This window comes from Platichthys flesus, chromosome 10, assembly GCF_949316205.1.
Source record: "Platichthys flesus chromosome 10, fPlaFle2.1, whole genome shotgun sequence".
Taxonomy (NCBI): Eukaryota; Metazoa; Chordata; class Actinopteri; order Pleuronectiformes; family Pleuronectidae; genus Platichthys; species Platichthys flesus.
The window spans coordinates 8656749-8671729 of NC_084954.1; the positions used below are offsets into that span (position 1 = coordinate 8656749).

The window sequence follows — 14981 nt, forward strand, 5'->3', positions numbered from 1 at the left end:
CTCCTCTGCCTCGGGATGTGCACGAGTGACTCTTTGTTTCCTGACAAGACAAACGTCACTTTTACTTCAGTCAGCAGCGCTGAGGACAATGCAGACGTCGTTTCTCTGAGCAGAAAACCGGATGATACATGCCTGAGTTAAACCTGCAGCTTTGTAAACACTCGTCCACGTCTCTGAGACGTTCTGTCGTTTGGTTTTGCTGCTGTGAGAGACAGAAGAGCTCGATGTGAGTTGTGAGTCACAGACGTGAGCGGCGTGGTCTTTTAGAGCTGATGACACTTGGAGCAGATCTGGGACCTGATGAGATACAGAGGAATGAAATAACTCAACCAGACACCTTAAGATTGATAATTAAAAACAAGGTTGGAAGTGTTATAAGATTACTTTAAAAATGACTTTTAAATCATATTTATCCATGAACCCTTTCTCTGATACTACAGATTATTGTTGGATTAAACTGTTATGAGAATGATCATTTTATGTCCACTCTTCAGATCCTGTTAGAGAATCTGAGCTGAGTCTCTGTTCACCTGCAGAAAGCTGCAGTGCATCCTCAGCAGCTTGTCCACACTTTTCTTCTCCTGCAGCTTTGTGACGAGTTTCTGCCGCCAAGGATCCCGACGGGGTTTCACCTGAAGAGCAAAACCCAAACTGTTAACACCACCTGTCCTACAGAGGAAAATCCATCAATGTACACAAATATAAAACAGGCTGCGATCAAAAAAAGGGGAGCTGTCGAAGCACATCATATAACATCATAAATATTAATACAAATACACAACCTGTGACGAAGGTTCGAGAGCTCAAACGTTTGGGATGAACCAACAACTTTATGGGATGAGGGAAATCAATTTGTGGTGTGCCCTCTTGACCTGGATGTATAAATGATCTCGGACCTGAATGAAAGGAATCCAGTTGGCCTCCTTCCTCAGAGCCGCGCTCGCACTCTTCCTCCCCCACTGGCTCCCTTTCACCTCTGAGCCGTCGTACTGAGGAAACGTTTTCATCTGCTCCTGTCGACTGAAGATCCTCCTGAACTCTCTCCACACCTTGACACACATTTAAACACATGGTGGTGACACAGGGACAAAGACCTGGCTTATGTTCTTTTTGCATGTGATGCTGTGTCGTGCGTTAGGCAACGTTACCGTGCTGAGCAACTCCATCTCGTCTGCAGCCGTCCTGAGATGTCCAGCGTCACACGACAGGTGGAAGTAGTCGATTAAAGACTGAAGCTCAGGTAGAAAGTCGTCCAGGTGAACAGAGCCCGGGAGGAAGTTTCCTGTTTGCCCTGAAATGCCTGATTTTGAACAAAGCTATAGAATGAGCATCTCCACTCAAACTCCTCACCTATTACTTCTGTCTGAATAGGTTTTCCATTTTACCAAATATATCTGTCTAGATGCATTGACCTTTTATTACAGTTACATGTATTTTTAAGGTCACAAACTAATACTTTGATAAAACAAATATCGCCTTAAATTTAAGTCACGATCATGATCCTTAAATGATGATTTATGCAAGAATACTTTTACAAGAGCAGCCAATCACATGAGCTCACGTTAAGGTCCAATTACTGGCTTCAAATTGACAAGAATTGTCGATATAGTCAAAAAATGATTCTTGTGCTTATTATTATTTTACCAGTAAATCAGTATTTTTTGGTCTTCTACTGAAAATAATCCTATATTCAAGAAAAAACTAAATCTAATTGACAAATTACTTTTGAATGTAGTGGAAAATTCACTGTCCCCAGATGAAAAGCCTTAGATTGTCGACTTTTCCTCATCTTTTCTTATCTCATTATCAGTTTTTCAGTTGCTCATGAACATTTTCACTATGGAATAGATCATTTCAAGATACTTCAAAGTACGGTAAAAACACTTTTCTCAATAAGTTCAGAGAGAGACTGATATGCCTGTGTTCAGGACCTCCCTGAATACCCACATACTGAATGTCATTGATTTATACTGAATATATTTGGAGATTTTTCAAAGTAAAATCGACAATTTTCACTGTTTACAATTTTAAGTAAAGCTGCAGGTCTCTCTCTCCTTTCGGGGGATTCTTTCTTTTCATTAAACTGACCAGTAGATTTCTAGGTTACTGCTGGTCCGACTCTCACCCTCAGCATCTTGAGCCTGATGTAAAGTTTCCTCCTCCTTTGTGACGATTGTCTGAAATTCTTCATCTTTCCTTTCACAGGCTGGTACATAGTGCAGCACCTGAAAACACAAACACATGCAGTTACAATAAATGAAAAGACGAACACAGTGTATGGCTTTAAGACAGTCTGTGTGTGTGTTCACCCTGAGGAAGCTGTGGATGCTTTGAACAGATCGCAGGTGGCAGACGAGCCAGCGGAGGTAGATAAGCAGGTCGTCCTGAGAGAGCAGCTGAGCAGGGTTTCCTCGTCCAATCAGAATTGTCTCCCTGCTCACCGACAGCCGGCGAGCTCTCTGAACAGCGTCCTCGTACTCGCTGGTTAAAAGTCTCATCTGATCCTGAGAGACAACAAGTCTGATGAACGTGTGAAGTTGTGTATTGTCAATAAAGGTATTTAACCTTTTCCATTAGAATACCTTGAATTTACTGTGTTTGAGTTTTATTAAAAATATACTTATTTCTTCATGTGGTTTGGTAAATTTAAACATTTACAAGCTGTATTCACATGTTTGGATATATCTGGATATACTTATTAGTGATTTCTCTTATTCCAGATGGGGTTTACTAACATTCACTTCCACTGTAGATATGAGAGCTTTTAATTCAACCTTACTGTTTTATTTCAAATTAAATTATCGTATAACTCGTGACTCTACCAATCAATACTGATTATTTATTTCATTAACGATCAATAATTTAATATTTTCTCACTTTACCCTCCAAATTGAATATGTGAATGTGCATACAACAGCAGGAAAGGAGGCGAGACACAAACAGGTTCACATATAAAGAGGAAGAAAACCTCCTGTCATACCGAGTGTTGATGTGTTACTTGTGTAAAATGTGTTTTTTCCTGTTGTCACCTTGTAATGAGGATAAAGCTTCTCAATGACGCTGGCGTGGCGGCAAAATCTCCTCCATCTCAGCATGAGCAGATATTTGATCTGAGCCAAGTGATATGATCTGTCAGCGTAAAACTGTGAGAGGAAACACAAGAAAGGAAGTTAGTGTCCATTACATTTCTCGTTTTATCTCTTGCTGCCGTTGTGTTCGATGGCGTGTGAAGTGTTTTAAAATGGAGTGTGGTGTGTTCAGGCCTCACCTGGTGCAGGAGGGCAGGCAGACTGTCAGCTGTGTGTTCCAGACTCAGACAACTGTCCAGCTCCCTCTGCATCACATCAGCCTGAGACTGAACAGGAGACGCTTCGGCCACCTGCAACCAAAGAGGAGTCACATTCACTTTGATTCAAGAAAAAAGAAACAAGTCCAGATTGATTTTTAAATTACCAGGAAATCAATAAATGAACTTTCCCTGGACTTGACAGAAATGAAGATGGATTTTTTTCTGTCTCACCTGAAGCCCCCTCCTCAGCGCATGTTCCCTCTCCGCACGGAAGAAGGAGACTTCTTTCGGTGGCAGGACAGAACTGAAACAGAAATGTATTGAGATTATTGAAAAGCTTCTGTTCCAATAGATTCCATTCAGACATGTTCAAGACATTAAAATACTTTAAAATTACAAATACTCTGTCTAACTCATGGATGAGAATTAAAGAATTAATCAATTATAGAACTAGACTGTAAAATATTGATCATATATAAAAATCTGTATTTGTTTTATTCATAAACTGATTATGGAAATGTATTATAAAAACAATCTGCTTATATATACTGAAACGTTTAATTACCTCATAAATTACTAATATTATTTCTCAGTCATGGACAAATAGAAAACAAATATGTTTTTATAGATTAACTGCTGGATATGACGTCTCTATATTTATTTTTTACTCTCAGTTTGGGACATTTTGAAACTAAGTGTTTTTATTTTGGATATGGATTTTCTTCCAACTAGTTGTGATTTTTAAAAAATGTACACGTGTTAAACTCAGATTTAAGGTTAACACATCAGATCAGAATCAGTTTTTTCTTGCCAAGCAGGTTTACACATACAAGGGATATGCTGTGATGTATTTGTGCAAGCATAAATATTAAAAAGTGTAAAAAGCTCCAACATCCACCAGAAGCAACAACAAGCAACAGAGCAAGGCAATTTTTTTTATTGGAGGCAGAGTTGAGTTCCAAGTTCCTGCCACAACAAACACCAAGCACAGTTTGCAGCTGAACTAAAGTGTGTGTATAAAATTCCCCAAGCCTCCTCACCTGCATGAAGTAAATCCACTCTCCTCAATGTGTCCCTGCAGTGCTGAGAGCTGATGTGAGAGCTCGGCCTCCATCTGCCCCACTCGGACGGAGGAGGAAAGTCTGTACACGTCACACATGGTGCTGCTTCTAGTTCAGGGTTCAACACTTGGAGAAACTGGAACGAAACTTGAGGTACAAATATTTCAAACACGTCCCGAACAAATCTGTGCCTCCATGCTGACTTGTTGTGTCGTGTCCATGGAGACAGGAGTGGTTTCCTCCCTTTGGCCTGAACTCACACAGTAGCTGCGTCTGATCAGTAGAGGGCTCTCACATCACATTTGTCAGAAAGCCATGACGTCGCCGCTGCTGTGCTTTTCAGACACAGCCCACATTACAATAATATGTAATAAAATGTAAATGAATGAGGAATGATGCACAGAGCAGCGGTTGTTGGGCAGCTCCCTCCTCAGCTGCCGGGGCTCCTGCTTTCCAAAACCTTGACTTAATTGAGTGGGGGTCCACTCTTCTTGGATACAGCGTGTGATTGGTTCTCAGCCTGTGATGAGATTGTCCAATAGCAGATCAGCTCCTCGCCGCCTGCAGAGTCAAGTCTGCAGCTTTGCAGTTCCTCCAGAGACAGGAATTAAATAAAGGTACATGAGGAAAAAACCACAGGCAGACATTCAGTGGTTCTTTAAGCTTTATTTACATGCACCATCTCTGTTACAGCCAAGATAAGAATTGGGATTACAACCGACAATCTCAACTTGATGTCTTGTTTTGTAGGAGCAAGAGGAAGAAATAGAGAATGGATATTGGCAGTGAGTGTTACTCAGAATTCATATAGAATCAAAAAAAAAAAGTTTTATGTCATTTGTATTTCGAAGATTAAATCATCCATGTGAAGACGCGGAAACGATTTGGGAACATTAATGTGCAGAATGTGTTTTTTTTTTTTCTCAAATCCAAAAAATAAGCCAAAGTGGGTTGAATATTTCTGTCACATCAACGTCAATTAATTGCAACATTTCGATTTTTCTATAGCTAATCAATTAAATTGATTGATTGGTCGTCTGTCCTGATGATCACCCGACTGAGGGGTCAAAACGTGGGTAGATCGAACAGAGCGTTAAAACAAAAGTGCTTTGCTGCAGCTCTAACCCACTTCACGTGGGGTCATACATGCAGAACCACATTAAGAGAGAGTTTTATAAATTAAAAAAATATGCGTCTCTTAAAATGATCGAGTTAAATTTAGCTAGTAGACAAAATGACACAGGTCATTTAAAAAAACAAAATTCATCCTGCTGTTCCCACTGCTGATTTTATCTAATTTTGTTTGCACCTGCAGCACCGCTTCCTAATATTTATACACTGTATATCCTCTAATTTCCACTTACTTAAACGCAGAAATGTTTTGGCAATATTTAAAATACTGTGGTTCTTTCTTTCTAAAATGGCAAAAATGGCTCTAAGATACAACACGACGTCCTCTCGCAGGGTTTGAATTGCTGTGGTCCAATCGTCAAAAAAAACTCATCACATCCCGCGTCCTTGCCCGAACCACTTTTCCTTGACCCGCATAAAGAAAACGTCACGAGGTCAAGGAAAGATGTCATCTCACCACACTTGCACTAGGCGGTGTAATTATGTGACAGCAGATGTTATTGACGTGGATCAATAAATGCTGCCGCTGCGAGGAAATTGAATTATCTCCTTTCCTCTTGTAAAGGATGGTCCAGTGTGTCCTATGCTAAAGGAGATAAGAAAATAAGCACCGAAGCACCTTTCCTGCGACTTATACTATACTTCTGGGTCATTTCACCAGGAACCTTGTGAAGCCTCAAAACAAGACGATTCGATCACAGCCTCTTTTTTTCGCCCAGCACCTGCTGTAGTGCTGATAACAAAGGAGAGGCTACTATTGACACTCCATCTGTGGCCACTCCCTGCTATCTATTTATTTATAGCACCAAGAACTTCAAATTCAAACACCAAAATATTGTAGTCGAGTGCTGTGGAGTGTGGTTATTTGAATCCAGGTATTCCTAAACGTCCGCTAATGTAAATGGTGTCACCTAGAGCTAAATCATGTCCTTAACTCCGTCCTGAACTTGGACGGGACCTCCGATATTGCATTACGAGGAAGAGGAGGGAGAGGAGGACGAGTGGGGAAGATGGTGAAAAGGGGATCTGCAGCAGAAAACACCATATCGTCGAGACGTCAGTAATGAGCCTCTCCAGAAGGAACAGAATTCACAGTAATGTCACTAAACTCACGGGGTCAAATCTGCTAAATGAAGGGAAAACATTACAAACAGTAACCACACAATGTAGATCAGTTCACATCTTGATAACATATTAACCTCTACAGACTGATATTCGGTGCATGACTCGGTGCATCAATGGGAAAAGAAGAAAAGCTTTTCATTAACATTTGTTTAAAATCTTTTAGTCCATTTAGGCTACGTCTCAAAGAAACATTAAAATAAAAACTAAAGCTTGTCAAGTATCATCCACTGGAACGTAATAATGCAACATTCTCATTCTGTAAACAGGCCGTCAGCCAACAACCGGCTGACGGCTGGTTTGGCAAAAATGTTGGTTCAGGTATGAAAGGGCGTGAAACGGGAGAAGAGCAGGGTGGAAACAGAATTCATCTTCATCATGTATCACTTTGTGATATGCGTGATTCCCTGAGACTAACATGAGTTGATGCTTTTCATATAGTTTTAACAAAATGTCCTGTACTAGTAGCCAGTGCTGTTGTTCACACTGCCCAGGTATTGATCTTGTTTCTCCGCTGTGTAGACACCATTATGTGTCTCAGACACTTAAAATACAGTATCGAACTTAATGCCTCACATTAAAAACAATGGAAAAAAAAATACTACATGAATACACTTTTACACACTTCATTCCCTCTAGTTGAACAATGCAGGACAATGAAACCCAATTTACATTTCCCCAACTTTTCATTTTCTGTTCTTGAATCATGCTCCGACAGAGCCTCTCAGCTTGGGACCCAGCTTTGAGGGGAGGTCTGTTTCGAGCTTGAGAAGCTTCCTGAATTCCTGTTGGCGTTCTGGGCGGAAGTGAGGCAAGAGTCGAAGCTGAGGTCCAGGCAATCTGCATCCATCAACTCATTGCGGATGATGGAGTCCATGTCACACTCCAGGCTGCCGTTGAACACGTCCAGGTCCAGATCGGCCGGAAAGCGGTCCTGGCCGGACAAACCAGAGCCGAGCTGCATAGATGCGTTCTTGCTGGGTGACTTCAGGTGTGGCTGCTTGGCAATAGGTTGACTGGCATCGCCGTCAGAGGTTGACAAGCCAGCTTGCCAACCAGGCACTGATGAGCTTTGACCCTGACCTGCGCTGCTGGGGTTCACCAACATGTGGTCTTTGCGCAGCAGCATGGCATTACGACGAGAGTTTTGCAGAGCAATGGCGGTGCTGGCCTGCGACATCAGTGGATCGGACTGGGTGAGCATGACATTGCTGGGGCTGTGGGAGTCCAGACTGAGCAGATCCTGCAGGGTCTGATGGTCGCTAAAGTGTGAGATGCAAGAGAAGGTGGTCTGCTTGTTCTCCTGAATGGTCTGCATGGGCGACTGGCGCAGGCTTGTGATGGACGGCGGACTGAAAAGAGGGTTGGGGCCGTAGCTGCCAGAGGGGCTACCCAGACTGCTACCTGAGCAGCTGAAGGTAAACAGTGAGCTCCCCTGATCGTCTGCTCCGTTGTCCTCCTCTCCAGGAGGAGGCTGCTGGGATGCCGTCAGGCTGATATTGTCTAAAAGGTCGTCCATCAGGTTGTCAGAGAGCCCATCGTTGAGGTTCATGGTACCTGCCAGGTCAGAGAGCCCTGTGGGCCCCGTGGACGGGGACATGCTGCTGGGACTGGAGTACAGCATTGGGGAGAGTGGGGAGTCATCATCAGGCACCTCGTCCAGCTCCAGGTTGGCCAGGATCGGGGAAAGACGACCGCTGAGTGTGCTGGCGTTAGAATTTGTCCGGGAGCGGAAGTCTGTCCAGGCGTCGAGCTCATCGCTGCTGCGGGAAGTTGGACTTCCTGTCCACTTGGAGAGGCTCGAGGAGCTCTCAGAGCTGCCCTCCTGAGCGGCTTGCAGTGAGGCTTTCTTCTTGGTGGCACGTCCTCGAGCTCCTTTGATGTACTTACTGTTGTCCATGGACACAGCCCGTCGGCGAGGAGCTTTGCCTCCTTTCCCCCCTTCAGGGTTGACCATCCACCAGGAACTTTTCCCCGTTCCTTCATTCTGGACTTTGACAAAACGACTGTGGAGGGACAGATTGTGTCGGATGGAATTCTGCAATAAAATGAAGGAAAAGGATTAAGTGCATGATTGAAATATGTGTCAAAGCATAATTTGTGAAGCACCTTAGAAGATATGGTACAAACTACAACAATTTTACAGACACAGTCAATTTATTGGTAATGAGGAGAATAACTCGGCTTATCCTGTCCAACCATTTAAATAAATGTGTTTGTGGTTTTGGAGCCAGACCTCGATGACATCATCCAGGCTTGGGCTTGTAGGCAACATACTTTTGACCAAAATCAGTAAGAGTCCAATGAAGAGATGTGGAAGTTTGCAACAGAGGAATCAGAGGATCTAGCTCTTTTGGAACCCATACTACAAAATAAAAGTCATCATGCCTTGGTGTCTGCTGTATCTATTTCAACTGTTTAAACCCCGAACTTTATTCAATTACAGTTAAAGGATAGAACTTTGGTCATATTTTCGAAGTTTTGGCCACCATCAGTTTAGATAGCATCATAGTCAGGTAAGAAATTACTGAGATCCGGGAGCATGATGATGTTGCTTTAATGAAGTCCGACAGGTGAAGAAACACAACACGACCAGGCAGGTTGTCAGTGTGCCAGTCTAGTCAGATTATGTCAACAACTTTATGTGGAGGTAAAACTGAGAGGGACTATAACAGAGTTGTTTGACAGATTGGGGAAATTGAGACCAGCTAAGCCTTGGCATAGGAAACCATAGTTGCTACCAAAGGTCCTTTTAGCACAGTTCTGGAGCTTTCGATCATATCCCACAATCTTCCTCAGCACATGAAGTTCGTGATTTAATGAATTTTCAATCCCACCTTTTAAGTCATTTTTACAAACGTTTTTTTGGTTTCACAGTTGGTTCCATAGTTGTTGTTTTTTAACTAAACGAACAATGAAAAACCAAGCAGTGTGAACAACATTACATCGTTGTCCCAGATACATACTTTCCGTTTTCTGGCTGCTCACAAAGGTCTGCATAATTTCCCTGGAGATGTTTCCCCCACAATTTACGCAATTAAAACAGCTGGAGTCTGCACGGCTGACCCGCACTAAGACCCACAGCAGTAAGTAAGGAGAAACTCTGCAGTGGTTTCTGCAGCCCAGAGGCCAACTTCACTGGGAGAGAATCCAGCATAATTCTCTTAAACTTGAATTAACTTGAGTAAACCGAGGTCCTATTTAAATCCATCTCTCAGAGGATTAAACTAATCAAATGCAAACCAGGCTCAGCACATACAAACTACGGTGACTAAAGGCTGCCCTAATGATATGGACCTGTGGCGGTGGAGGCAGCTGCTCTCCAGCTTTGTGATGATCGAATGATCACAAATGAGCATTGGCCACAGTTTTCCTCTGAATATAATGAGTCAGTGGAATGATCCGCTGACATTTAACTTACAGCAAAGCCCTCGCTTAAAGCCAATTAAAGGATTAGGTCAACTAGCAATCACTTTCATCGCTTACAACCAAACACATGTGACTCAAAAATAAATCTCAGGTGCCTTGTTGCCCTTTTCTTTCCGGGTTTCACCCATTTAGTAGGAAAGGCTGCTGGGCTATATCAGTCTTATATAGTTAACTGTGTTCTATAATATGCTATGTACACTTTAAAGCATATGCTTATTCTAAATATAACACATTTGAATAAATAGGAGAGAAGTGAAGGGGTTAACAACAAAAACACACAGAGAAGCAACTCATTGCTGGTTTGGTTTCCTTCATATTTCTTTTGCCAACACCTGCAACAAGACAGGATGTGAATGTTTTTAGTGTTTTCACTTTGTCCAAGGGTTGATAAACGAGTCTCGGGGAATAATCTAACTTGGGATGTTTCACTTTCTGAATTTGGCTGAAAATTCGCACTAATTCCTTCCATCTGAAATGGAGCACCCAAGCTGTGGCTGCTGTTTGCTGCGTGCAACAAACATCTAGGCCACCTGGACTATTTTCAATGTTTATATCATGATTTCACTACTATGAATATATTTGAGAATAGTCAGAACATGTAGTCTATATGCTTTGAACCCCATGTTATCCTGTGTTTTAGATTTGGCATTTGAAATCCGGTATGAGAGGTTGAACAAAGTTTGTGTACAAAGAAACACATCACCAGAGTCATTTTATTTTTAAATGGGGTTTCTTAATATATTGACTTAATTTGCTCTCTTACAGAAATCTCATTAAATGGAACTCATTGTAATAATTGAGATAAAGACGTAATTTATACCATACGATGACAAATAATTGTTTAATCTAAATAACCTGTAGCTTGTATTACCAATTTTACTGGTTGCAAATGGATTGCCATTATCTAACTTCTTTATGATAGTCCTTTATCATACGATATGTTACGGGGAATAGTTTACTGAACAATATAAGCTTGTCTCTCTAGCTCTACTTTTTTGATATATCTATAAAAATAGTTTTTTCTGACCATATTTCCATTAACCTTGAGCTTGACCTTAAGCTGATCAGCTCCAAAAAGTCAAGCATCGGGAGAAAGCCTCCAAAGTTACAAGCTCACCCAAATTAGGTGAAAACCCACCGATGCAGTTTTGACTTATTCCCTGTACACACACGGAAACAATACCGCGTTGCTATGCTGGCGCCCAGGGTAGAAAAAAAAAAAAAAAAAAAAAACACAATTACAGATGTATTTCCCAAGAACCGTCTCAAACCCCTAAACAAGCAAGACATCCGATATCACGAACGTCAACTGGCCTGAACAGCTGTAGTGTATAAAGGCTAAAAAGACACATGCAAACCAAGTCAAATAACTGCAACATGATAATCAACCCCGTGACCTACAGGGAGTGAACACAATAACGGCAACACCTGTCTGGCTCAGTCTCATGCAATCCAACACAACTGCCCTGCAATAAATAAATAAACCCGTGTTGACACTTCGGTTTTGGCCGAGGCTGCCGGAGAGGTTGTGATTGAACTCTGACGTTATTTATGGGGCCATGAATTTGTGGTGTGGCCGTATTGGATTGTACTGTATTCCAGCAGAGGGATGAAACAGTCGTTACACCTATAACAACATGCAACGTCACAATGTAGAACCTCAAATGAAAGAGGTATTTAATGTAGTTCTCATTTATGCAACAGAAATGTATTGGTTCAGGCTCACAAATGCTGCTGAATTCAGAATTAATGACACTATACTGCAAAATTGATGCTTTTAATTGTAAGTAAAATACATTACGTGTGTAACCCACAACATTAATGTTATTTTCTGTTTGTTTGTTTTTGGCGAACGACTGTGCACCATGGAGAAGGTCCTCCTTGAAAGAAAAAGCCAGTGGACATAACTGCATCTATTAAGCTGGAGGAAAACAAGACAATCTCCCAGAATGCTTCTCTCAGGTACATACAGTACGAGCCACACGGCGTTAAAAAAAAAAGAAAGAAAGAAGATAAATCACAAAGAGCAGAACTCCTGCCGTCCCCTCCCCCACGCAGTCACAGCCGTGCTGCAGCACCCTTTGAGCAATGCCTCATTCCAAGCGGGGACTGGAGCAATGCCAGTTTAGCCAGAGCCCGATCCAAAGAGAAACACTGAGCTTCTCTCACACTGCTACACATTGACCTACATAATTTATAGTCAGCTGATTGATCCTCGTGCCCGGGCCACATGAAAAAGACAGTGGGGCACTCGCACAGCAGGCCTGAGCTGCTGCTCGCTGCCCATCCATATGGGAAGCTGCAGATTGGGATTGGATTCACAAAAATGAGAGGGGGGGGGGGGGCACATAGATGAGGCTGGGCACTGAATGTATTGAGGTCTTGTTCTTGTCTTGTTATGGGAATCGGACGTGTGACAGCTCTGGAGTTGCTATCCGAGGACATTTTCCCCCCTGGTGCAGATGAGCAACCTCTCACCGATGCCTGAGTCTCAAACAGTGTAGGAGCATCTCCTGGGGAAACGCTGATGTCAGCTCTCCTGTAGCCCTCAACATTAACCCTTTCCTCTGCCAACTGTCTGTCTGTCTGTCTGTCTGTCTGCAGCCACATGGAGGCGTGTGCATGAATGAAAAACTGCCTGCCACTAATCTAGAGCAACAACTATCCAGCTGATTCTGTGCAGATTAATCGGTTATTAGCATCAATTTGTCTCCCATACGGATTACATCTGGGGGTTTTTCATATTCCAATTCCCATCATGTCACAGCAATTTGATGAGGTTTTCCAAAAGGCAAATCTTGACCGTACTGTAAATCCCTCCTGAAGAAACTCCCCGGAATTGGCCTGCATCCCACATGCACAGTTATGCAGTTGTGCAGGATTACGGACCTATTTCCAGAGTTTTTCTAACCCACCCCCTCCCCTCCAATCTAAATCCCGCAAAGCTCAGAGCTTTCATCAGACTTGATTCCATGACAGATGAATTGGTTTTCCAGGCCTGTACTAATCCTTCAAATCAAACAGAAGCAGGCAGCAGGGCCCAGTGGAGGCTTGGGAGAAGTGCCCAGTGCTGCAGTGTGACCAGTTTGAAAGTGAAATTGACTTTGCATTGGCTGTTTGGAGTCTAGAGTTTCATACCCACTACCTTGTTTGTACTGGATTAGTGTGCAGCCCTGATTCGTTTGTGTGCAAGTGTGTAATTTGATGCACATACCAATACAGCCAGATATTGTGACAGCAGCCTGGACCACAACTCGTTTAACCCTGTGAGCAAGTTGCAGCCACACTCCACAATCCTCTGCTGTTGACAAAGCAAATATGGCTGATAATGTAAAAATGTGGTGCTGTCTGCAAATAACGGTGTCTGTGCCCGCCTCCTCCGTCTCTACATGAACCCCCCAGCCGTGTGTGCATTGTGTGTGTCTGCACCATCACAACATGCTCTTTGTCATGATGACAGCAGCAGCATGTCTGCGCTCACCTTCCAGCCCGCAGAGCTGTTGCTGTCGCCTTTGTCCTTGAAATACGGCACAGACCTCACCATCCAGTCGTAGATTTGGGACAAGGTCAGCCGGTTCTCCGGGGAGCTCTCGATGGCTTGGGTAATGAGGTCTGCATAGGAGTAGTTGCCCCAGGCGTTCCTGCGGGCGGAGGACTTCCTCAGCTGCTGGGAGGCAGAGCCGCCCGCCGCCGCGGAGGGGGTCAGCGCGGAGGAAGGCGAGCCGTCCGCCGCCTCCTCCGTGCGGGGGCCGCGCTGGACCTCCACGGGCTGCGAGACGGGGCCCCCGCTGCCGCTCGCCTCCCGGGGTTTCACATCGCCACCGCTGGCGGTCTCTGCGGCGCCCTCGTCATCGTCCTCCTCCTCGGGGATTACGTCAGTGTCATGGGTATCGGGTTTGCCCGCACCGGACTCCGGACGGGGCAGGGGCCAGGTGCAGGACCGGGGCCGTTTCTGGGGCTCGAAATCCGGGTCTATCTCCACGTTCAGCGGGGGCTCGTTGCCGATGCGCGGCTCCTCAGCCATGTCGATCGCGAATGCTCGTCTCTCGCACAAAGGGGAATAAAATCACTCGGGTCGCATTCCATCAATGTTGCGTGCGGGGATTCAGCGGCGGATTCATTTACGATGCAAATGTCCGGGCTGCAGCCCAGCACGTGTCCGTGTGTCCGTCCTCCTGCAAGGCGTCAATCTGCAGCACGGAGCAGCAACTAAAACACAGTGTGTCCCCCCGCAGCCCACACCCTCAGCAACACGCGCTGCAGTTCGCCAAAATGTGGAGAGGAGCGATAGGAAGTCAGCGGAGAGTCAAGACGAACGTTCGCCCCGCGTCCTGCAGACTCGCGATCCTGCGACGTGCGCACTGCAAGCGGACGAAAATGACTTCATCTAATGCCTCCACAGCGGCGTTATCAGTCCGTGCACAGCAGCTGCCATCTTGACTAGTTCCTTTCCCAAGTTCTTTTATCATCCGTGCGGAGGGCTGCCAGGCGCCCGCTGTCCAGATCCGATCGAGGCGGAGATCGCGTTCTCAAGGCCCTGCAGCTTTCTTTGCAGAGAGGAGAAGACCCACATCCAGACCGGGACGCGCGGGGAGGCGGCTATCCGCATCGCTCAGGACCTGAAGACGCACCGATGCATTGTGGCATCTTGGAGAGCTGAGCTCGGTGTCCTCCGGGCGGACCGCAGCCTTTCAGGGACGCTTCATTCAATCTGCTGCTGCTGCTGCTGCTGCGGTGGCGCAAACGATTCGACTCCAGGAGAAGAAAAAAAAGAAGCAGGATCCTGCCCCCTGGACTGAGCTGAAATTAAAGAGACAGTGTGGACACGTCCTGCTCGGCAGTGACATCACCCTCCTCACTCCTTCACCAGGACACACACTGAAGCCTCTGCACGAATAAAACATGGTGTGAATAAAGTAGCAGCAGCAGGACTCACCTGGAGATTTCTG

General features: G+C 44.5%; 2 protein-coding genes across 2 annotated transcripts; both read right to left on the reverse strand.

The window, feature by feature from the left end:
- Window positions 1-45: 45 nt before the first annotated feature.
- Window positions 46-1487, reverse strand: LOC133961446 (putative uncharacterized protein C6orf183). The gene is made up of 4 exons (XM_062396552.1): window positions 1149-1487; window positions 897-1049; window positions 531-632; window positions 46-297 (listed from the first exon to the last, which is right to left on the reverse strand). The coding sequence occupies exons 1-4, from the start codon at window positions 1164-1166 to the stop codon at window positions 67-69; spliced, it is 504 nt and encodes a 167-aa protein (XP_062252536.1). The 5' UTR covers window positions 1167-1487; the 3' UTR covers window positions 46-66.
- Window positions 1488-5000: 3513 nt separating this feature from the next.
- Window positions 5001-14738, reverse strand: foxo3a (forkhead box O3A). The gene is made up of 2 exons (XM_062397393.1): window positions 13514-14738; window positions 5001-8641 (listed from the first exon to the last, which is right to left on the reverse strand). The coding sequence occupies exons 1-2, from the start codon at window positions 14054-14056 to the stop codon at window positions 7328-7330; spliced, it is 1857 nt and encodes a 618-aa protein (XP_062253377.1). The 5' UTR covers window positions 14057-14738; the 3' UTR covers window positions 5001-7327.
- Window positions 14739-14981: the final 243 nt, after the last annotated feature.